Source organism: Neophocaena asiaeorientalis, unplaced genomic scaffold (assembly GCF_003031525.2).
Source record: "Neophocaena asiaeorientalis asiaeorientalis breed wild unplaced genomic scaffold, Neophocaena_asiaeorientalis_V1.1 scaffold7, whole genome shotgun sequence".
Classification (NCBI taxonomy): domain Eukaryota; kingdom Metazoa; phylum Chordata; class Mammalia; order Artiodactyla; family Phocoenidae; genus Neophocaena; species Neophocaena asiaeorientalis.
This window is the reverse complement of record NW_020185337.1, coordinates 8,607,673-8,632,608: the sequence shown is the minus strand read 5'-3', so window position 1 is coordinate 8,632,608 and position 24,936 is coordinate 8,607,673. Positions and strand designations below refer to the sequence as shown.

The 24,936-nt window shown below is 36.3% G+C and overlaps 1 protein-coding gene and 1 long non-coding RNA gene across 7 annotated transcripts in view; one reads left to right on the top strand and one right to left on the bottom strand.

The window, feature by feature from the left end:
* Positions 1–24,936, top strand: part of BANK1 (B cell scaffold protein with ankyrin repeats 1) — a 315,016-nt gene that overhangs the window by 270,104 nt on the left and 19,976 nt on the right. For all 6 annotated transcript variants that reach the window (XR_003001982.1, XM_024736054.1, XM_024736053.1 and 3 more), the window contains exon 11: positions 11,413–11,478. Coding sequence is in view for 5 of the 6 variants with exons in the window: in XM_024736054.1 (XP_024591822.1) it covers positions 11,413–11,478 (66 nt within the window). In the remaining variant the exon portion in view is untranslated. The remainder of the gene's footprint in view (positions 1–11,412; positions 11,479–24,936) is intronic.
* LOC112393721 (uncharacterized) lies at positions 7,551–24,746 on the bottom strand. Its single transcript, XR_003001983.1, has 3 exons — positions 24,669–24,746; positions 16,697–16,842; positions 7,551–7,996 (listed from the first exon to the last, which is right to left on the bottom strand). It is a non-coding gene; the product is annotated as an uncharacterized LOC112393721 (long non-coding RNA).

Sequence of the window (24,936 nt, the reverse complement as noted above, 5' to 3'; positions counted from 1 at the left end):
ATTATGTAAATCCCCTACATAACAGTGGTACAATTTGTCATTTATACACACACACACACACACACACACACACAGACTTTAAAGAATCTTAGAAATCTTGAGTTTCTAAGAACTTTTAAAGGCTATTTATCTCATCCCAAGCGCAACACCCTTCAACATTTACAAGAAATCCTTCATTCAATTACAGTCTAATTTGTTCTCACAACATTTGTGTTACACGCAGACAGGAATCCGTGTTACATTCTGTGATTGTGTTTTTGTTTTTGTTTTGCACCTAAGTATATAAAAGCACGTATGGTTATTTTCTCCATATTTCAGATTAGTAGCAAAGACTGAACTGTAAATGAGGTCATCAGAGTCCCTTTCCATTATTTCTTCCTTTTCTCTTTCACTGGAATATACTTGCTTGCTTCTTCCTTTTATGCTATTGATTGTTGATCGTTCTGTGCTCACATTAGGAAAACATTACCTCATCAGCCAATTCTTTTGTGATGTTCTTTGCATTTCACAGGGTAAATGTCTTTCATCACGGCTTCCTTTTTTCTTTCCTAGCTCAGGCAAATCTATTAAATAGAATATACACCATTTCCCAGAAAGCCATGCATTCAATTAGAAGAACATTAATTTACCGTAATTCTTGCCAGAGCACAGAAGTTGTAGCAGAATGCTGGCACATCCAGGGTGTGTTATTGTAGTAGCCAGAAGAGAAGGATGTGGAGTAGGGGATGGAAAAAGAATGCAGGATGCATAATCCCAACTTACTATTTCAGAAACTCAAGAAAGTTATAGCAAAGTGACTAGGCAAATAAACCAGAGAGATACAGGAAAATCATGTTGGCTTTTGTGAGATAATGGGATATAGATAGATAGATATACACACACATATATATACTGCATTACATACTCTGCCCCCAGTTCCTGACACAGAGCTCCTGAAACCCTTGTAATTTCCTGGGTGGTAGGAGTGTTTTTGTTCTAATGAGGCGGCTCTGAGTGGACTCCTGCATGGCTCCTGGAGGGGGGTTAGTATGGGGAAGTCCAAGCAGTGATTAGAAGCTTGGAATTTTCAGCCCTAACCCTATTCTCTAGAGAAGGGCGAAGGGCTAAAAATGGAGTTAATGATCAATCATGCCTATGTGAGGAAACCTCAATAAAACCCTGATATTCGGGGTTTCCAGGAGCTTCCAGGTTGGCAAACAGGTCCACATAGGAAGGGTGACACACCCAAGCTCCATGGGTACAGACTTACCTGTACTGGGGACTCCCAGACCTTGCCCTATACATCTCTTTATCTGGCTGTTCATCTGTATCCTTTATCATATTCTTTAAAATAAGTATTTCCCTGAGTCCTATGAGCTGCTCTAGCAAATTAATCAAACCTGAGGAGGGGGTTGTGAGAATCTCCAATTTGTAACCAAATCAGACAGAAATTGTGGGTAACCTGGGAATCTACCAGTTGGGATTAGCATCTGAAATAGAGAGGAAGCAGGCTTGTGGGACTGAGCTCTTAGTCTGTGGGATCTGACACTACCTCTGAGTAGATATTCTCAGAATTGAATGAAATTGAATTCAATTGTAGGATATCCAAATAGTGTTGAAGGGCTGCTTGGTGGGGGAAAATCCGCACACGTTTGATGACCAGAAGTGTCTGAAATGAAGTGTGACAGTAGAGGAGACACACGGGAAAGAAAGGCCCAGGAGGAAAAGTGGGTTTTCCCAATGCTGCTATACGAGGATTCAGATTCACTGATATTACCTAAGTAAATAACTTCATATATCTGAGATGCAAATTCCTCATTGTAAGTTGGGAATAGAAATAACATATACTTTAAGGATTGTTGTAATCTTTAAGTGAGATAAAATTAACAAGTACTCAGCACAGTACTTGGTATGTGATATACACTCAATAGGTAATAATTAAAAGCAATTCTACTTTGTCTTTCCTCAGTTTCTGGGCAGACGGTGACTTTGATTAACGTTAAATTCTAGAAGAAGTGTGTGCTTCCTGGATTCTGGAGAGTTAGAAGTTAAGGAAACTATTACAGATGGAATTGGGGTCTTTTTGTTCTAATGAGGCGGCTCTGAGTGGACTCCTGCATGGCTCCTGGAGGGGGGTTAGTATGGGGAAGTCCAAGCAGTGATTAGAAGCTTGGAATTTTCAGCCCTAACCCTATTCTCTAGAGAAGGGCGAAGGGCTAAAAATGGAGTTAATGATCAATCATGCCTATGTGAGGAAACCTCAATAAAACCCTGATATTCGGGGTTTCCAGGAGCTTCCAGGTTGGCAAACAGGTCCACATAGGAAGGGTGACACACCCAAGCTCCATGGGTACAGACTTACCTGTACTGGGGACTCCCAGACCTTGCCCTATACATCTCTTTATCTGGCTGTTCATCTGTATCCTTTATCATATTCTTTAAAATAAGTATTTCCCTGAGTCCTATGAGCTGCTCTAGCAAATTAATCAAACCTGAGGAGGGGGTTGTGAGAATCTCCAATTTGTAACCAAATCAGACAGAAATTGTGGGTAACCTGGGAATCTACCAGTTGGGATTAGCATCTGAAATAGAGAGGAAGCAGGCTTGTGGGACTGAGCTCTTAGTCTGTGGGATCTGACACTACCTCTGAGTAGATATTCTCAGAATTGAATGAAATTGAATTCAATTGTAGGATATCCAAATAGTGTTGAAGGGCTGCTTGGTGGGGGAAAATCCGCACACGTTTGATGACCAGAAGTGTCTGAAATGAAGTGTGACAGTAGAGGAGACACACGGGAAAGAAAGGCCCAGGAGGAAAAGTGGGTTTTCCCAATGCTGCTATACAAGGAGGATTCAGATTCACTGATATTACCTAAGTAAATAACTTCATATATCTGAGATGCAAATTCCTCATTGTAAGTTGGGAATAGAAATAACATATACTTTAAGGATTGTTGTAATCTTTAAGTGAGATAAAATTAACAAGTACTCAGCACAGTACTTGGTATGTGATATACACTCAATAGGTAATAATTAAAAGCAATTCTACTTTGTCTTTCCTCAGTTTCTGGGCAGACGGTGACTTTGATTAACGTTAAATTCTAGAAGAAGTGTGTGCTTCCTGGATTCTGGAGAGTTAGAAGTTAAGGAAACTATTACAGATGGAATTGGGGTCAAGATATCCTTTCCTCTAAAGGAACAAGTTGGCTTAGTCTACTCCTTATGATAATAATTATTAGGCAACTTTCATGATAATTTCTAATTCATGAAATAATCCTGCGTAGTTGGCATTAATAGGCTTATTTTAGAGATATGGAGGGAATTCCCTGGTGGTCCAGTGGTTAGGACTCTGTGCTTTCACTGCCGGGGGCCCTGGTTGGGGAACAAAGATCCCACAAGCTGCACGGCGTGGCTGGGGAAAAAAAAAAAAAGAGCTACTTTTCCTAAAAAGCAAGGTATACAATAAATAAATAAATTTAAAATAGAGATACGGAAACTGATGTTCAGTGAGTTTCAGCGTCTTGCCCATGATGATAAAACTAGGAAGGGGAAGATGTGTGATTTAGACCCGACCCAGCTCAATCTGGCTACCACGTTTGTACACATGGTAGGACCAATTTTCTTTCTTGATGTATTTATTTCTGGGTCATTAGTTAATATTTATTTCTTCCTTCTGACCCATAAGATCCATAAAAGAAGAGACCAATCATTTGTTTTTGCCTTTCAAAACCTCATCTGTTTTTGTATCCTTGGTGCCAAGCTCAGTGCTGAACTCATAGCAGAAACCATAAATATTTGATGAATATTAATTGAATGAGTACAAGGACAAATAAATGATAAAAGTAACAAGAACTACATCAATGTGGGTAGGAGACTTCACTAACACTACAGATGTTGGTCAGAAGAATATATCAACCTAGTAATTCCTAAATTTCCCCTTCTTTAAAAAAATTTTTATTTATGTATTTATTTATTATTTTTGGCTGTGTTGGGTCTTCGTTTCTGTGTGAGGGCTTTCTCTAGTTGCGGCGAGTGGGGGCCACTCTTCATCGTGGCGCGCAGGCCTCTCACTGTCGTGGCCTCTCTTGTTGCAGAGCACAGACTCCAGACGCGCAGGCTCAGTAGTTGTGGCTCACGGGTCTAGTTGCAACGCGGCATGTGGGATCTTCCCAGACCAGGGCTCGAACCCGTGTCCCCTGCATTGGCAGGCAGATTCTCAACCACTGCGTCACCAGGGAAGCCCTCCCCTCCTTTAAACCATCTAAGTACTCCTAATGAAGAGGGAATCCTGTACCTAAGGGGACAAAGTTCTAGGATATTCACTTATAGCTAAGCATTCTAACTGCTTTCACACAGCATAATGTATCAGAGAGAATCTCTATTTCCACCATCACCACCATCTCCTATCCCCAGAAATGTAACTTATTAATACAAAATTGAACCCGTGGTTCATTTTGTTAAGAGATATGTTTCTGGATTTTTTATTCCATTCTTGTTATACTAAACCTAATTTTATGTTAATAACAGTGAAAAGGATAACTCATTTTTCTTAAATGAAAAGTTTTTGAAGTCTGCCTGCTTTTAAGAATCATATTTTCTCCATCTTTTTCTCCCTATAATACTGGAAAGGATCAGGTTCATTAAGCTTCAAGAATATAGAGGAATTATAACATGGATTCACAGTCCTTCTTAGTGACAAAATTCTTGATTTAAGACAAATCAAAGAAAGAAATGAGCACTTTTCATAATATAGATAGATGGGTAGTAAAATTATATCCATAAATCATTGCAAAGAGATGACTGCCTATTTGGGAAAATTTTTCAACATCAAAGGGCAATTTCCCATTTTCCCCTCACACAATTAATAAAACCAAGATCCTTCTTCAGAGTCCATGTTGCTGATTTGGGGTAGAATATAATTTCCCTTTCAATTTTCAATTGCTACTGAGTTGCCCTTGGCATTTTACAGTGCAACAAAGTTGTGTACGACCTTTTTGAGAGCTACTCAGCTACTGGGACCCCAAATGTCAAGTACAACTCAGTTGCTCTCAGAAATTTTCCACTTGCAATTCACTTGTACTTGAAATTGATCACATACAATGCAATGGAAATGCAAACAGAAAAAGAAACCTTGTAGAATCTCTTAGGAAAATTAATCCATATCATCATAAATGTGGCAGAATGGATTGGCCTCTGTCCTCATTAGTGAAGAAATATTGTCAAATGGATTAAAGTAAGCCTTAGATCAAGTGCCCTAGGCTCTACTCTCTGGCCTGGTGACCTTGTCCAAACCATGAGCTTTAGGACTTTGTATATATATCACAGGTGGTCTCAGGATAGAGGACATATTTATCATCTGTTTGTAAACCCAGTGTCCCTGCTTTCCCCGTGATCCTCTGCCTCCCTCCTTTTCCTGATAGAGTACTGGCACAGCTCTGACAAGGAGCAGTTGTTCAGACATGTGCTCACATTGGGAAGTCTGGTCTTTTTCCCCTTAACATACGATGCTCCTAGAATCTCTGTTAAATTTGTCTTTTAGTAGAAGCCCAATTGGCCTAGAGTAGCAGGTCTTAACGGGTGGTGATTTGCCTCCCAGGAGACATTTGGAGACATTTGGCAGTGTTAAGAGACATTTTGATTGTCATGGCTAAGACAGTACTACTGGCATCTATGCTAGGCCACAAAACATGTCTCAACGAATTTAAGAGGATAGAAATTATATCAAGCATTTTTTCCAACCACAATGGTATGAAACTAGAAATCAGTTACAGGGGAGAAATGGGAAAAACACAAACATGTGGAGACTAAGCAACATGCTACTAAAAAGAAAAATGGGTCAGTGAAGAAATCAAAGAGGAAGTCAGAAAATAAAATGAAACGGAAATAAAAACACAACTTTCCAAAATCTATGGGACACAGCAAAAGCAATTCTGAGAGGGAAGTTTATAGCAAAGCAGGTCCACCTCAAGAAACAGGAAAATCTCAAATAAGCAGCCCTGTCCTTTTGAAATCTTCAATCTGCATTTTTGTAGTTTGAGTCTTATTGGCAGAACTAGTATTTAATATTTGTTCAAAGTGAACATGACCAGATCCTACTGGTTACTTCTTAGGACAGTAATATTTCCTGATATAAGAGGAAAGAAAGAGGCCAGAGAAATTACTCTTGGTAATCACGAAGCATGAACCGAAAGGTGAACTCGTCGCAGCTTCTAGAGTATTGCAGTGACTTCCTAACAACCCAAACCACTTCTCTTTGAAACAAAAGGAAAATTACCAGGGATGTTACTGGAGGAATGTCTACGCTAATATCATTTTTTATTGAATACAAGTGTTCAAGAAGTAAAATCAAGCAGTGAGCACACATGAAATCATATGGGAGGAAACGAGCCCCTAGTCCAGTGCTCTGCAAGCAGTAGGTGTTCAATACATGTTGCCTGCCTGGTAGCAAGATGAAGAAAGACCTGCCTACCAAGTGGTGGAGTAGAGACTTTGCTAATAAACTCATTACAATGCCCTCATGCTCTAATTACACAGAATTCCATAAATCGATTGCTCTCTTTCTCTCAGTGTCCCAACTTCCTGGATAAGAGACATTTCAAGAATAGAAATATTCTTATTTGCATCAAAAAGGATAAATATGCAAATAAAAAGTTTGTATTCTATTCTAATGAAAATTCAGTTCCTTAGAAGTAGAAAAAGTAATTTATAGTGAGATTTCCTGTTTTGGGAGAGGATTTTTATGGGAACACGTCTATCAGACTTAAAGTTTCCATTACAAACTGGAAAGAAAATTCATGTTTTCTCCTTAGGAAACCAAAGCATTCATTGATATTTTCACTGAATTAGAATTTCTGTGCTATTTTCCTTCACGCAGATATGTACTTTCCAACTTCCCATCGCCACCAATCTCCCGAGTACACTGTAACCACATCCATGACCCCATGTGTGCTGGCTGATCATTTGTAGATTCTCCCCTCCCACTCCCCAAAAAGAAGCCGCAACTCCTGACTATAGGTCTGCAGTCAGTAAACTACTTTCAGGCGAAAGATCTTCATGTTATGTGTCTGATGTGACTATTTCTGTTTGTGGCCATGACACCCCTAGTGTGCCTATTCAAATGTGGTGACCTGCGTTTGATAAATTGTTGAAATTGGCAACACATAACTCTTGCTAACAGAATGAGATGGTGCTTTTAAGCTGACTGGAGTGCTCTGTCTATCTTGATCCATTTGCAAAGAGGCTACATCTCTTCTCTGAGCTTGGATTTGATTAGTCAGTATGACTACTCATCGGGTTAGAACATTCTGTTCCCTGCCTTCACTGGCTAGACAAAGGGGTTGTTTGCACTGCTTTCCTTTACCTCACTCTGCCTTTTTGTAATTACCATTCACAGGGTGCAAACTGGGGGAACAAGGTAGGAAGAGGAAGGCTACAGAGGTTGCATTATGACCCTTGCCCTTCTGATTGTTTTTTATCTCTGTCCTCTCTCATGAGTAGGCCTTAATGACACATTTGACTTTTGCTTAAAATAATACACCAAAATGGAGGACAGTATGGAAGCTGACCGCATTTTATTTACCTTTGCATCCTTAGGACCTAGTACAGCACTTCGCTACATAGTTAGCAATCTAATGAAAGTTTGCTGAGTGTTTAATAAACATACTGCTGCTACCTAGACTGAGGACCTGAAGCACAATACAGATTTGTATATTTCATTTTATGTCAAATCCCTAGTTTCAAGAATTATCATCAGTGATAGGTATGCAGCTCTAAACAGCATTTCACTTCACACTTCTAATGGGCATGGAACATCAAGGGGTTTGTGGTTTATAATTCATATCTTTATGAACACATTTGGCTACGCATTACAAAGACTTTCCATTAGCTTAGCCACTTACAAAATAATTCCAAATAAGCTTTATCAGATTTTCAAAGAAGGGCAGCCCTGGAAGAATCTGTTTGCTTGAAATAGGCCACTAATGAGGTTGACGTGAAGAACGTTCTTGGCAGAAGCAACCTGGAAAGACAAATGGTGCAAGTGAATTCGTTATATTTCACCTTCTCCTCCTCTGCTCTTCTGATAGTTCTGCTTTGCTTAACATTTTGAATATTTAATACTATGCTAATTTTTTCCATTCAGTGTCATTTCTGTTCTAGAGAAAATTTTATAGAAGTCATTCCACCAAATATTTAAAATAAATGGGGGTGATATTTGGGGCATTTGCATTGTTTGAGATTATTTTGAATCTCAAAAATTGTTTTTCTTTCTTTATGGACTTTTTTAATGTTTAAAGGTAGTGACAGCTACTAATAATGCATTCATTAGTCTTTCTCATCAAATTCCAATTTTAGGTAGGAAGAGAAAAATACGGTTTCACTAGGGCAGAGTCATCAAAATTGACGTTATTTCATAATTGCCTTCATAGCATCATTTGAACACTGACGCAATAAAATGCGGTCAAAAATAATATTCTCCGGGAATTCAAACACATAGAGACAGGACTGTCTCCATATATTATGGAAAACTAACAAACATTGGTCTGTGATTTAACTTGCTAGTGTTCCTGTTAGTCTAAGCCCCCAGTAAAAAGAATCTCCCCCTCAAAGGTAGCATTCTATTTAAATTCATGTTCATTTGAGAATTTATCCAGGAACCATTTGGCCTGGAATGACTTGGGGAAAAAGAATTGGTAGCGTTTTGGAATATCAGAACTGAGTAAGTCACTAGAGACCATTTCATCTAAGCCTTAACTGTATTGGCAAAGGAAATAAAGGCCCAGAAGGAGAAAGCCATTTTCCCATGCCATGCATGTTGATAATATTAAGACAAAATTATACCCCTTCCACTGTGCCAAGCAGATTAGCATTCTAGTATATAGATTGTTTTTCAGTTGCTATGTGTTTAGAACAGAATCTCATCTTACCAAAAATCCTGTTGTATAAAAATACATACCTTCCATATATAAATCTGAATGATACATACCCAGTGCTTAGTTCTCCCTATATCATGGATTTTATAGTTACCTCTCATAAACGTTGTGTGGGTGAGATGGTAAACAAAGTGTATAAAGCTTTCTAGAGCAAAGATTTCGCCGGTAGAAGCAATTTAAATGTTTCAGCGAATATTCACTGTAAGAAGAAAGATTAACAAAGTCTGGAATTTTAGATCTATGTATTCTTTTCCTAAGGCTAATAGAGCATGTGTCCTTGGTATGCACGTTTGCATCGGTGATCATTTGGATGGGCTAGCTCTTTCTTCAAGAAACAAGTTAATATAGGTGTCTTCCCAAGATTAATTTATATTCAAAAACACCTCCCAACTTTCATAACAATGAGAAACAGTGTGTTTGGCAATATGCTAATTGCTAATTGAGTTCTTGTAAGGAAATGAGGCTTGTCTATAGGTGAAAGGAGGATAACAGTTGTAGTGGGTGGAGCTGGAGGTGAGTTAGGAGGGAATTTCAAGGGAGGTTATTGTGGTAGAGAGGATTTTTGTACTATGGGGCATGACCTAGTGCCCATCCTGCTCTTAATGAGTTCTGTTATCAGCACTTTCATCGTCATTCTACTCAGAGCACCCCTACTCTCCCACCGCAATCCTCCACCCAGTCCCAGGCTGTTCTAGCTACAAACGCTGCTGAAATGTCAACAATGAATAAATATGCTGCTGTCACTTCTTAATCTAGAAACTGAGCATGTTTACCTAACATTTACTGTATTTCACAAAGTCTGGACATTTGTTGTCAACAAATGTATTTCAATAAAATATAAGGTGTAAACTGATTTTTAACAAATGAATGCCAAAAAGCTGGAAAAAAATTCTAGTACTCCATAGCTTCAAAATTTATCAGAGTTCTTAAAACTTATCAATTAATATACTTTTTATTGGAAGAATTTATTTTCTGAATTTATCTTTGGATTCAGATTATTTCCCATATTAATGATGCCAGATTACAGCTTTTTTGTCTGAGACAGTCTCAGTTACTATCTTAACAATACTGGTGAAAAAGCACAGAGTGTCTGCATGTTATTAAAATTTCAGAAGTGTTTTATTCTTTCAAGACTTTACAAACTGGCCAATGAAAAAAGTCAAGCACCACTTATAAAAATGCTTTTATTATCCTAAAATACATTCACATACCATATATCCATCAGTATATTTTATTTGAGAAAAAATGTAAGCCACAAACCCAGAACTTGCCAGTAAGTTATATTTAGCATGTTTTCCAAATACTAACTTGAAGCAGAAAATTGATTTTCAACCAAAAATATTATTTCATGTGTATAATTTCTCTTAAACACATCATACTTTGAAAGTATATTCGCTTCTCCTGTTTGAAGGACAGAGCAGAGTACCCTTTTTCTTGACAACAGCTGGCAAAGTATATGTGCTTAATAAATAATTATTGATTTGATATGGCTTAGGGAACTTTCTTAAATTTGAAAAAAATGCTACCTGGATTCATCACAGATATGACCTTGATATTAGATTGGTTTAAAGAATACTGAGACCAATGGCAAAGATCCAAAATGATAGCTCCACTATCATTGCAAAATTACATAGCCCTTTTATATGTTAGTTATTTTATATGTTAGTTATTTCCACCTCTCTCATCTATAAACATATGACATCGGACTAAATCTCCAAGGCCTCTTTCAGTTCCCAAACCCTATAGTTTAGACTACCCATAAAAAATGAATGGAAGTCTGGGATATTCAGTTTCTAAAGTCAAGCTCTAAAGGCTATAGACTTCCTCATTAACAAATACCAGAAGGTATACGGAACTTTGTGGGTGCTCAATAAATATTAAACAATCAGTTTTATCTTTCATCTGCTGAATGGGGTAATGCTGACTGGTCTCACAGAATTCCATGTAAGAAATAATAAATGAGAACAAAGTACTTTTCAGATAATGGAGTAATTCGAATAAGCTGCTTTAATAGGTCTGAGGTCTAGCTAGATGATGCAAGAATAAAGTATCTTTTTTATTATTACATCTGGGAATCCAGCAGTCTTTTCATCTGTTTAAGAAGCAAGTCTTTATCCTTGCTTATCACCAAAAAGTCAGCATGAGTAATTTCTGTGCAAATGGAATTTTTCATGTGATTTTAGCATTTATCACTTTTAACAAAATGTAGCTTTTATCTTTACCTGGTATCAACATGGAATCATATCTTGATTTAAACAGTTTAATGAGGCGTTCCATCAGCATTATACTATTCTGTGCAAAGAAATGCTTTTTGAAAATGACTGATAAGCTGCACAAATGAGAAAATTGTAAATTTAATAATCCTCCTACTCAAAAAATAATACAGTTCAGGAATTGTTACTAAGGAAAGTGAAGTGCTGCATTCTGATTTCCTACAGTCTTCCACAGTGTGTTCTTTTTTATGTTTATGTTCAATAAATAATCTGTGTTCTGTTTTTTACAGTGTTTCAACAAAAGACTGCCAGAAGACAATCAAATGGTGACAAGTTCCATGGCCCTAAGAAACAAGGTACTAACATGAACTTCAGTTTAGTTAATAATCTCTAAGTAAGAGTTAAAGAAATCTTATGAATACGGAATAAGGTCTCCTGCTGTAGAAGTAAATAATTGTGTACTTGGCTAATTTTACTGTTAAGTCAGTCAGTGTCTTACCCAAGTATAATTTTTCCATAGTAAGATTAATGCAAGAAAATTATTTTAATTAACAAAGCCAAATTATTTTAATTAACAAAGGCAAGAATTGAACAAAGGCCTTACTAGGATATTTGTGGTGATGTTGATAATGTTTGTTATCAGAGCTCCAGGAGGGTCAAGTAAGACAAATTCTCTAACATCCCTCAGAGACCTTTAGAGAGAAGCCTCTGGAACCTAACTTGGTAGGAGGGGCAGATGATTGATGCCCCCATGAAGGGGACCAGCATGGGTTTTCTGTGCTCTGCACTGAACTCCAGTCAAAGATTGTCTCACTATTCTCTTGCCTTGGGTAATGGACCTACCATTTATTGGAACAATTATTTGTCATGCAGAAAAGAGCTGAACACTAGCTCAGAGGCATCTCACACAGGAGGAATATTTTCCTCTTGCTTTCATAAGGAGGCAGCTGCCTCCAGCCTTTCCTGACACACTTGGTTCCATTGAAAAGAGGTACTCTGGCAGGTTATTTATTATGATGTTTTTCTGATAATAAATCTTTGGTTAAAGTTCAAAAATGAAAAACATAAAAGGTGGCAGAGGTGGAGGTAACACTGGATGACTCTGATAATCAATGAGCATGTACAGATGCTTTTAACCTCAACCCACTTTTGAAATAACATCACTCCAAAATAATATTACCTTGAAATGTTACTCATAAATCATTGAGAGAGACATTAAAATAAAACTGGGAAGTTATTTCACCAGCAGCCACTTCCATAGCCTCTTTGTGTGCCATTGTGAAAATAGCAAAGTGCTGACTGCACCAACTTCTGACACCCACGGACCTATTAAATACAGAACCTCATGGACTTGCTCCTGGGATGCTATGGATCATCCTTCAAACAAAGGTGTGTCCTTAAATGAACGATCATCACCCATCACTTCAAGTGGCATTTCTCACCGCAGCGAGGTTGTACTTAGATGATTCTTCCAGTTAAGTATGTGGTGTTTGAATGCAGCACATGATGGACCTGAACTTCCAGTCTCCTACAAATCACTTGGATAGACTACTTATAAATTTGTATGCAAAAAACTCTCCTTATTGGACAATTTTTCATTTCCAGTGATTTCTTAGTTTGAAGGGAAAGATATATCTTTTTAAGTCTACTATTAGCCTCCCACCATGCCTTCAGCTCTCTCAAGAAATAAATGCAGAACTCCATGTGAGATCATTGTACAATTAGGATCAAACAGTTATTGAAGAATTAAAGTAGAGAAGATTATTCCTATCTGGACTCTTCCACATACCTCACAGAGCTTGGAAAAGAATAAAGAGAGGGGATGCTCTGAGCTCTTTGGGAGAAAGTTTCCCTAAAGCATTTTTAACAGATTATTCAATTATTATATTTTAATTAAATTACGTTAGAATTAGGAGGATGATGTGAAGAAGGCCACAGGAGATGAAAGAAGGGGACAAGTAGCAAGTGTAATGAAGGGATCCTCAGAATGCCTGATCTGTCATCCTCTGGTTGTCCCACAGAGAGCAATGTAAGAAAAGGCTGCTAATGTTTTTGAAGCCTAGAAGACACCTATTAATATTCTACCATATGTATAGAAAAAATAGTCCCTTCTGTACTCAGAATAAAAGGGGAGGAGAGAATGGTGAAAGGAAACAAGAACCTAAATTATAAAATATTTTACTGGATTAACATCTGTCCATATCTTGTTACTTAATTTGCTTCTTCAAGATGAATGATGACCAGATTTTTTTAATTCTTGGGGGGTTAGGTTACTGAAAATGCTAATCAAATTTTTGTGTGAATTTTTCACTCTCTAGATATTTCAATCCAATTATTGATGATATTTTTGATTAGTCACCTTAGAGCAGTTCCCCTAGATTCCTTTAACTGTGGACATTAGTAATTCAGCAGAATGGAAAAGATTATTGTTCTGTTTTCAAGGAGTAGAGGAACATTAAATCCTATGAAATGTTTGTTAAGGGAAAAAAAACCTTCCTGATAACTGCGGTCTGCAGGGAAATCAGAATCTAGCATGAGAAGAACATAATTAAGAATAATGGGGGGGCTTTCCTGGTGACGCAGCGGTTGAGAGTCCGCCTGCCGATGCAGGGGATCCCAAAAAAAAAAAAAAAAAAAAAAAAAAAAAAAGAATGGGGAAGGTTTTGAAATTAAAGAATTAAGTACCTAATGGACTTCCAATGTCCAGCCATTTTTCTCTAAATCTTTTCAGATATTTATGACCATCCAGACCATGGGACATACTAGACAATCAAAACTACTTATTCCTAAATTAATGAATACTCTTCAAATATCCTGGGATTTCATGGTGTAATAGGAAAAACAGTGCATGCTTCACCAATGATAATCTCTTTATTTGATTGATAGAGAACAAAAAGACCCTTTTGTGAAGTGTTTGTCAGAGTCAAGATTTTTTAAAGGGACTGGACAGGTTCTCTAAAGGTTAAATAAATTATTCAATTATTTCACTATATGCTGGAAGGGAAAGGGATTATGAGAGCCAACTATTTTCCCACTCAAAGTATAGGCATTTCAGATGCTCTGTGTTGAAGACTGCCAAGGGATTGCCAGGAAGCTACATTATTGCTAAGTCAAGGAATTTTCCTGAGGAACCGAAAAAAATTAATTGGCACCATTTCCATGGAAACTCAACAGATTTCTTCAACTCAATTTTCACATCCTGGAAAAAATATAAGAAAAATGCTGAGGACTCTGGATCACAGATAAAAGTTTCCATCAAAATACATTTTTAAAATCAGTTTTTCCAAGTTGGTTTTAAAATTAGAAAAATTTTAAATCAGTGCCAGAGTGTTGTCCCCAGAATGTGCTGCTACCACACCTCCACCCACTTCCCAAAATTGAGCCTCACAGAGCAGTCAAGGGTTTGTTCTTCAACGTGGCAAACCAGAGAACTGAATTTGTCAGTGGGTTTGGAATCAATTAGAGTTTTGATGTCTGAGTCCTGTTAACTAAGCTCATGGAGGACTGATTTATAACCCCCAATCCCAATGGATTAAATCTGTTTTATGGGAAGATTTCTTCCCAGTGATGAGAATGCTTGTATTCATTAGACCCTTGCCAAATATTATTAATAGTTTTTATAAAATATAATTAGTAATTAGAAGACTACTAGGTGAACATGATCAAGTCAAAGGGTGCTGGAGGAATGTAAGGACTTTGAGGACATGGAAATAGCTGATTAATTTTCCGTGCCTCACAAAATCATATAATAGTCTAGGGTCAAGATTGCTCACGTCTCCCAGACCTGTTTTTCTCTGTTACATCTTTTTCTAGGCTACGCCGTGGGGCCTTTTCTGTCTTCACCGTAATCATCCCCATTTTGTCAACACGGTGGTACCTCCGAGGTGAAGCATGGCCGTTCATGGTGTTTAGCGTCCTTAGCATTCTTAACTGCCTCCGTGTGAGCATGGGTCATGGCCACAGATACGCCCAGCCATACAGTGAAATAATAATCCTCTCAGCAAGCATGTGTTGTTGCTGTCATGCTTGGAAGGCAAACCATTTTTTTTTGAGGGGTGGGGTTAGGTGGGAGGTAGGAGGAGCACGTCCACCCTAACCAGCTGCCTATACCAGTGACTCTCAATCCCAGATGAGCATAAGAGTTATTTGTGGAGCTTCTAGAATTTAGTTGCCTAAGTCCTACCTTAGACATGGGCTACAAGCAGAACACAAGAGAACAGTAATATGCTATAATACTAATCTCAAACCAACACACAAAAAACAAAATCTAACCAAAAGAAACTGTTTGAAAGGCCATATTGTGGTCAGATTTGGCCTCTAAATATGTTTTATTTCAAAAATAATGTGCACAATATAATTTCAGGTTTTTGCCACGTTTAAACCATGCTTAAATCCATGTCTCATGTAACGATTCAAATCTCCAGCCACTCCCTATTGTACTATTGTATCATTTGCTACAGATTACTTTTGATAGTTTCATTTGTTATCATGCTTTCCATATTGTCTTATATTTGAGACACATTTCTCTAAACTCATAATTCTATCAGAACTGGGAAAATAAAAGACGTATCAAGAGAATCATGCTATGAATAAAAACACAAAAGAGAAAATAATTATTTTTGATAATGAAGACTATTCAGATGTGTTTAATAAGCAGGCACTGAATCTTATCTGCTCAGTAATTCCATCTTTCTGGCCCCTGTAGGCTTACAAGTTTGCAATCTCTGATATAGTCTCTGCCCACTAATTCCTCGATGCAGACTGCAAAATCGTTATCGGCTGGTCTTTTCAGGGGGTGTGCATGCTCTTGGGAAAGATATAGTCAGGGAACATATCTTGTATGAGCTCTGTAAGTTCCCAGTGCTGCAGCAGTGTGATGAATGTTAAATAACAGAATTTTCTATAAGTAGGAGACCTGGAGAAATGCAGATGGTATTACCCTTATGTGGGCAAAAGAGAATGCGGGTCCCTGAGGTATTTTCATCTGGCTACTTTTGCCAGTAATTGATATATTAAAAAGAAAAGAGGGGAAATTATCAAAATGTAGTTATTTGTACTCCATAAAAGAATAATGGCTTCAATTCTCCTTTTCAGTATAACTGACATTTCCATTTGTCATGTTCATAGGAGTTTTTTGTTTGGTTGGTTTCTGTTTTTGTTAAGGTCATACCTGGAAAAACTTGTGTAATAGCTGAGCTCTTGTCTAAAATGGTGATGTGTCAGCAGCCAGCAGTGGCCTCTCAGAAATGCTTGTGAAGGAAAGGCATCAAAAAGATGGAATTCTTAATAATAGTGGAAACAAAGACTGGAATAAAGCTAATGCTGGAATATGGGACTAATTCCAATTAATTCTAAGGTTGAAAAAAAGGGATTGAAGCAAATAAAACCAGTAGTCCACCCGCTGACCCCTAGCTATCACTCTACTACACAAATGCTAATTTTTTAAAGTTCTCTCCACTCCAGCTCTGGTCTTTCTATATACATGCAGAAAAAGCAGTTCTCCCAGTAGAAAGCAACCTGAGACCCTGAAGTAAAGCTCTGTGAAGGAAAGATGGGATGGGCAAGAAAACTTACTTATTCAGGGAGTTCGTTGCTTGCAGACCTATCAGTACATAGTGCCAAAGAATCATGTTCCACCTATTTGTGACAAAGCTGCACTAGACAAAGCTGGTAAGTCCTGGGATCTTGAGTTATGAGTTGCACCAAAGTCCTCTGTAGTCCTAGAGCAGAGAACAAAATTTGATCTGAACACAAGGAATAGAAGCAAAGGATAAACAGTCACCAAATCTCTTGTCAAACATGATTCTATAGATGCGTTCTCTTTTAAGAAGATTGAAGGAGAGAACAAATAAATGATATGAGAACTTCAAAAACCATGTCAAAGGAAAGGAAGGAGAATTTCATCATGAAGACTCAGGATAATTATACTTCTGTAAATGACTTCCTTAATGAGTAAGGTTGTCATATATCTTCCCAAGAAGCACCAAGCTATCAGTATGGAGATAGTGGGAAATATGCAAGTGTGCCCCACCCCGGACACACACACACAAAATAAGAACATCCCAACTAATAATGTGTAATTGTTTTTACAAAATAACTGTAAAGAAGTATGAGTTATCTTTAATTTTCATTTATTAAATTAAGCTAAACCATTCAGCTTTCAGGATCAGTGCTAGATACCCACTGACAATATACAGGAGCCAAAAAAGAAAATTTCAGGAAACTGCAAACTCACAAACAAATTGAAAACATAGAGAAGAAACATCAACAGAAAGTCCGGGGTCAAGGTCAGGCTGAGATGAAAGCAAAACAGATGAAAGACATTTTAGCTGAGATGGCAGGATGAGGTGAAACGTGACATGACGAAAATGGATCAAGTGACTAGAGGACATATGGCAAAAATAAAATAAACTTGGAACTTAAAATTTCAGTAGCAAACTAAAATCCACGTTGGTTATAACAAAAAGGAGTGACAGTGGGTAAAATCAATTATTGAAGTTGAGAACATAATTGGAAAAGGGTTTGTTCCCAATACATGGAAATACTAAAAACAGTCAAAAGACATGGAGAACAGAAATCCAACTCATGTATAATAGGTGTTTTTAAAAATAGGCTAGAAAATACAATCAATGACATAGTTTAACAAAGCTTCAGAGTACAGAAGAGTGGGGGAATGAATATGCAGACTGTACGGACTCGCTGTGATCTAGCAAAAAATAAGGAAATATACCCACATTTAAAAGCATCTTAGCAAACTGTTTTAGTTATAAAGATGAAAAAACAACCCTAAAGTATTGAGGAAATATGTTAACTTAGATTTTCTTCTAAAAAATCAAAATCAGTTTTACAATTTAGAAAATGATGTAACAAAAATTTGAGATAATGGACTACATGATTTATTGGGAAAACGCTGCAACTTATATTTAGTCAGCTAATGTGTTTGTGTAAGAAGAAAACAAATATATTTTTTGGATGTCCAAGATTTTAGAAAAGATAGCATTTCTATGTCATCATGAAAGTATTCCCCCAAATATCTTCTAAATAAGTGAGAGATACTTAGCAACAGAAAGAGACTTGCAGACACAGAAAACAAACTTATGGTTACCACAGGGGAAAAGGGGGTGGGGGGAGGGATAAATTAGGAGGCTGGGATTAACATATACACACTACTAGGTATAAAATAGATAACCACCAAGGACCTACTGTATAGCACAGGGAACCATACTCAATGTTATATAATAACCTATAAGAAAAGAATCTCAAAAAGAAAGTATATGTATTATATATAACTAAATCACTGTGCTGTACACCTGAAACTTACATGATATTATAAATCAACTGTACTTCAAAAATTAAAAAAAAAAGAAGTTATGGCATTAAAGAATTTGTGCTGAATAATGAAGTCAATAAAACATGGAATTAAATTTAAATAATTATTATAAATTTATTTATAAAACATCTGAATGTAAAATATTGGTGATAAAAATATGCAATGCAAGAGATCATAATTTTATTGCAATAATCTAGGTCCAGTGCTCAAATAATATGAAAATGTCTAGGAACTAGAAAATAATTTAAAAATAAAATAATGCCCTATCAAGTCTATACTAATCAAAAAATATAAGGTAAAAAATCTCTGAAATTTATAAAAGTAATCATTATTTTAAAACAAAATATATACCTTCGAAATCACTTAATATTATATAATTATAGAATATATATACACTATATCTACCCAATCTTTCTAGCAAAAGACAAAAACTAAAAAAAAGGCAAAAAAATGATACAAAATAAGGTTATAATTAGAACAGCAGTTATGAAAATACATGTGTCAGTTAAACATCCTCAAAGAGCAGTCACAATCACTGAGGGCAAATGGCACTGTGTGAAGCATTTATATACCATAGATCAAGTCCTCACAGCTATCTTATGAGGTAGATATTATTTTCCTTTTTAAGATGGATTGGTTATCTGTAATCAAGGTCACAGAACTAATAAGTGGTAGAGGTGGAGTTTCAGTTTAATTCTTTTTGACTCTGAAGCCCATGTTTAGAATCTCCTATTATCCTGTTCTTCCAGGTTATCATAGTAACAGCAACTATCTCTACAATTTCCTGGACTTTTGCACAAGCCTGGAACATTACAGAGCATGTTACACATATTAATTCCTTTAAACCTTGCAACAACCCTGTAACTAATGGTATTATTTACCTCCATTTTGTAGACAAAGTGAAGCTTGCAAAGGTGGGCTGAGACAGATCTGAGATTTGTACCCATGATTGCCTGGTTCCAAATACCACATTATATATTCTTTTATAAAAGATGCAGATTCAAATTTGGATAAAAGACAAAATCAAACTGTATCCTGCTTTTTGAAGATATACTGTAAAAAAAATACTAAAGTTGAAAATTTATGGTCATTAATGGTTGCTTAAAGAAAAAGAAATAAACGAGTTGTTTTCAATCTTAATTTTAGAAAATAGGATTCAAGGCAAAAGTATTAGAAAAAGAAATCATTTTATTTATTTAAATTCTAAAATCCAAATAAAAGCATGTCATCCATGTTCTTTTATGTGGCAAATATTAAAAATACTTAAGTAAAATGTGGTAGAATAAAAGAATTTGACAAAAACCACAGTAGTAGTAAGAGGTTATAAATACTTTGAATCTTTGATAAAACAGTAAAAATGCAAAAACAATAAAATAGGGTATATAAAAAATTAAGATAATGTTAAGTTTGTACTTAATAGACTGTACACTTTTCAAAACCCTTGATAATATGCTATCTGATTTTTTTAAAAACTCAATAAAAATATGACCTATTCAACCCACTTTTTGATCTCAGTATACTTTTTAAAGAATTAATAACAGAAATGAAAAACACCTGAAGAAATTCTAAAAACCTCTGAAGGCAAACAAAATTAAAACACAGTTGAATGCTTAGCAAGCAAACTATAAGCAGAGGCAACATCACAGCTGTACATCTTTAGTTATTAAACAAGAAAAGGAAAACAAAGGAACTAGATACTAGTAAAAAAAAAATTATGGAATAAAACCAATGTAATAAATCTAGTAAGAGTTGAAAATTAATGGTAGAATTTTTAAAATTCACAGATGTGAAAACATAGGAAATTTTAACTAAATCTGAAAGTTTATTTTTAAAAAGAATAAATTAGCAAATGCTCTGGCAAATCTAACTAAGAGAATACGCCAGTAAGAAAAGCAGTCATGAGAAGATGTTAGTATATAGAATCAGAGGAATTGTTTCATTTTCTTGTGTATAAAAATATATGATTTTCTCATCAAAAAGTCTACAAATAATAAATGCTGGAGAGGGTGTGGAGAAAAGAGAACCCTCCTACACTGTTGGTGGGAATGTAAATTGGTGCAGCCACTATGGAGAACAGTATGGAGGTTCCTTAAAAAACTAAAAATAGAACTACCATATGACCCAGCAATCCCACTCCTGGGAATATATCGGGAGAAAACCATAAATTGAAAAGATACATGTACCCCAATATTCATTGCAGCACTATTTACAATAGCCAAGGTATGGAAGCAACCTAAATGACCATCAACAGTGGAATGCATAAGGAAGATGTGGTACATATATACAATGGAATATTACTCAGCTATAAAAAAGGAATGAAATAACGCCATTTGCAACAATGCAGATGGACCTAGAGGTTATGAAGTAAGTCAGACAGAGAAAGACAAATATCATGATATCACTCACACATGGAATCTAATTTTAAAAATGATAAAAATGAACTTATTTACAAAACACAAACAGACTTACAGATATTAAAAACAAACTTATGGTCCCACTTAAGGGGAAATGTGGTGGGGGGAGGGATAAATCAGGAGCTTAAGATTAACATACACACACTAATATATATGATTCATAACCAACAAGGACCTACTGTATAGCACAGGGAACTTTACTCAATATTCTGTGATAACCTATATGAGAAAAGAATCCAAAAAAGAATGAATTTATGTATATGTATAAATGAATCACTCAGCTGTATACCTGAAACTAACACAACATTGTAAATCAACTATACTCCAATAAAATTTTAAAATATATATATGTGACTTTTCAAAGAAAAATACTAATTAACAAAATTATGTCAGGTGATAATGACGTGTCAATGTAAGCTCATCAGCTGTAACAAATGTACCCCTCTGGTGAGCAGTGTTGATAATGGGGGAGGCTACTCATATGTGGGACTGGAGGTATACAGGAGATCTCTGTAACTGCTACTCAGTCTGACTATGAACCTAAAACTACGCTAAATAATAGTGTGTTAATAAAACAAAGTCAACTTATTAAAAAAATTATGTCAGGTGATGAAAGGAATTTTTAAAATATTACTAGACCAATAACTAAGGAATATTTGTATTAAGTTTTAACTCAAAAGGTAACCCAGGACAAGTTTTGTCACTGAGTTATTTCAAACTCAACTATTTAGGAAAATAAAGAGATTAAGTCAGCACCACTTGCCATGTGTATTAAGGTCTAGTACTTATGCAGTGCTTAAAGCTACAGTATTTAGCATTACATTGACAATAAGAATCACTTAACAGTGAAAGAATGGTTTAGGTTATCAAATTACTAAAAGTTTTTGTGCTTTTTTTTTTAACTTGAATAATGCAAAATATTATCAGAAGTGCATCAAATCAGTCATTCTCTTATCCAACTGGTGAGAGGTATTTAACAACACATTTCCAGGAAAGGAGTTGATCACTAAGTATCAACAGCTTTAAAAGTGTACATACTCAAAAATTAGACTTTCAGGAGTCTATCCTAAGAAAATAAATAGCAATACAGCCAATGATTTATGTTAAAGACTTTTAGGCACCAATAGTACATAACTGTGGGAAAAACTGGAAACAACAACAAAATAGCCAACAGTAGGAAAATGGTTAAATACTTGATTGAATATACAAATTTCAGAATAGAATACAGCCACTAAAACTCATGTTTCAAAGAATATTTAATGGCATGGAAACATTCTTAGGCTATAGGGATAAGAGAAAAGAGCTGGAAACATACCAGTATAAACCTAGTTCAGAAAAAGAAAGAGAAGAAAAGAAAGCAATGTGCACTTAAAAAGGAGAAACATCAAAATGTTAATACTCCACATTTCTGAAGAGTGTAGTAGTGAGTGACAGTCATTTTCTTTCTTAGTACACGTCTGTGTTTTCTAAATGGTGGTGGGGCAGGGCATGGGGACTCTCCTTCTGAATTTACAATTAAAGTGAAGTGGCAAAGAATATACTGTCAATGAAAAAATTATCCTGCCACTTGTCAAACAGTAAGGCCAACTTTATTCAGGGGATTATATACAACAATATAGGGATTGCTGTCTACGGGATTTTACAGTATGGGAGAGAGTGGTCTCAACTCTGAATGCCACAAGGAAGAATGCGAATTTATAACCCAGGAGCAGAGTGTGTGGGAGGGGTGAGAAGTGGATGGGAAATTACTGAGAACACCAGGGGTGAGAGAGATTCTCCCTAAACTGACTGACCAGGATTCTTACTCCAGGCAGGCCAAGTGATCAGATCACATCAGGGGGATGATGGAAGATAAAAGAACCCAAACAGATATTGAAGGTGATCCGATATCAAGGGTGGGGAATTTTGGCTAAAGCAACAGCAGGATTCTTATGAAAACTGAGCAATGCAAAGACAGACATGGAAGTACGAAAGGTGAGCCCTAGTTAGGAAAAGGACTCAGGAGCCTGACTAAAGTTTAGTCAAGGAGAGAACCCGTCAATAGCAGCTGTAGGTTAAGGGGCATCAACACTACATCTCCTAATTTGCTCATGTGAGCCTGAGCTCATTTGCTGCCAATTTCTTAGATACGGAACAAAAACGTAACTTCAGATTTAAACCTTGGTCACTGATTTTTTTAAGTCCTATTACTTTCAAGTTTGTTCCAGCTGCTCACAAAATAATTTGGTAAGATAGTACAGTATGGTATGGCATGGTATACTATGGCATGGTATAGTATATCTGGCATAGCTTGGAAGGGTGTATTCCATGGAGAAACCTATTCACGAAGTGGGAGAAATTTCTTATTGTAAAAGCAATATAGTATTATTTCAGAAATTAGAAAAAGGTAATCACTTCTGATACCATCACAATAGAACGACCTGTATCATCTTTAAAACTGTTCCTGCCTGCTTTATTATATGCACAACATTTTTATGGTTAAAATTTTACTATATATACAATTTTGCATCCTGCTTTTGTACTTGTCCTTGTGTAATAAGCACACTCTCCGTTACACTTGGTCTTTTAAATTATTATTATTTCAATGACTACCTAATATTTACTAAGTAAATATTTCACATTTAAGTTCTTTGGTGTTGGCCAATCAAGTTATTGACTTTCAGTTTTTCAGGAAAAATGTTCTTCTAGCCAGTCACTTGGTAGTAAAAAGAACTTTTATGAAAAGCTCAATCTGCTTTCTCACCTAATCTCTAGATTCATATGTCCACCAGACAGGTTGCTTGATGTTAATTTGACCAAAACTTGATCAAATGGAAAATCTTGTAAAGAAGAACTGATCTGAAAGGAACTAAAACTTTAGAAACTGTAGTTTGTCTTGAAGCTTTTACGATAAGAGAACAAGTCTGCCGTGTGGGCAAACAGCAGTATGACAAATGCTTTTCAATGAAAACTATGTTAAACTCATACTAACTCTTATGAGAATAAACTAATAATAAATACAAATTTGAGGAGCAAGGAAAAACCCTTCCACCCCCCATAAAATAGTCATCTAAATGCAATAAAGAAATTCTGCACAGCCTTCCAAAAATTACAGGTTGCATGTTTTGGTTTGATTAGTCTGCCCTTAGAAAGAAAGGAGGTAAAAGGCCTAATCATTTTTCTTTGCAGCTTGTCATGCCTAATAGTAATTTATCAAGACAATTGGTTTTAATGTTTTTAGTGTGGGGAAAAAAAAAAAGAAGAAAAAGCAGATGTATGTAAAATTAGTCTAGTTGTAAACAACTCACTTTCGGGACTCAATCTGTCTACAACTTCTGCCACTCCTGAATTTTGTTCTTTTGTTGTCTCTGCACAACCATGCAAAACTGAATCCTGCCTCCCCCCAAAAAGTCATCTTACTTATATTTTGGTAGCTAAAATTTGAAATATGAAGGGATAATTGAAATGAATATTATTAAAAGAATTCAATGTTTTTTTTTTTAATTCAGCTAAACGTGCACATATAGCAAAACTGAAGTTGGTACCATTTTCTGGGAAGGCTTGGCTTGAGATAACTTCTATAAAAGCAGAAAATCCAGATGCATGGGTATTTGCGATAAAAATGGATTCACACTTAGGCAAAGGGATGACAGAAGTGAGGTGCTAGTTAAATGGCATAGCTGTTAAATGACGATGCTAAACCTCCACACTCTGGCAGGAATGGCACATGGAATTCTACTGCAAACAGCATCTTACAAATTGAATTGGATTGTGGAAACCTATAAAAAGCAAGTGGTACAAGAAGCAAGATCTCAATTGTTACCTGTGCTTTTGGCTGCTGAACCACTGAGCCCTCTGGCTGACTTTTGCTTCTCCAATTCTCGTGGGATTTCATGTCCTGTCATCCCTGAAGGAAAAGATTTCAGAGTATAGAATCTGTTGACATCTTGTTAGTTCTGGGGATATAGGACTTCTGAAGTGAAAAGACAAGCCAAGAAAGCCCCCGTGGGAATCAGAATGATTGGCCATGGAGCAGTGTTATGTGCATGTGAGACTTTACAAAAAAAGAATCCTCTCTGTGCTCCTGTTCC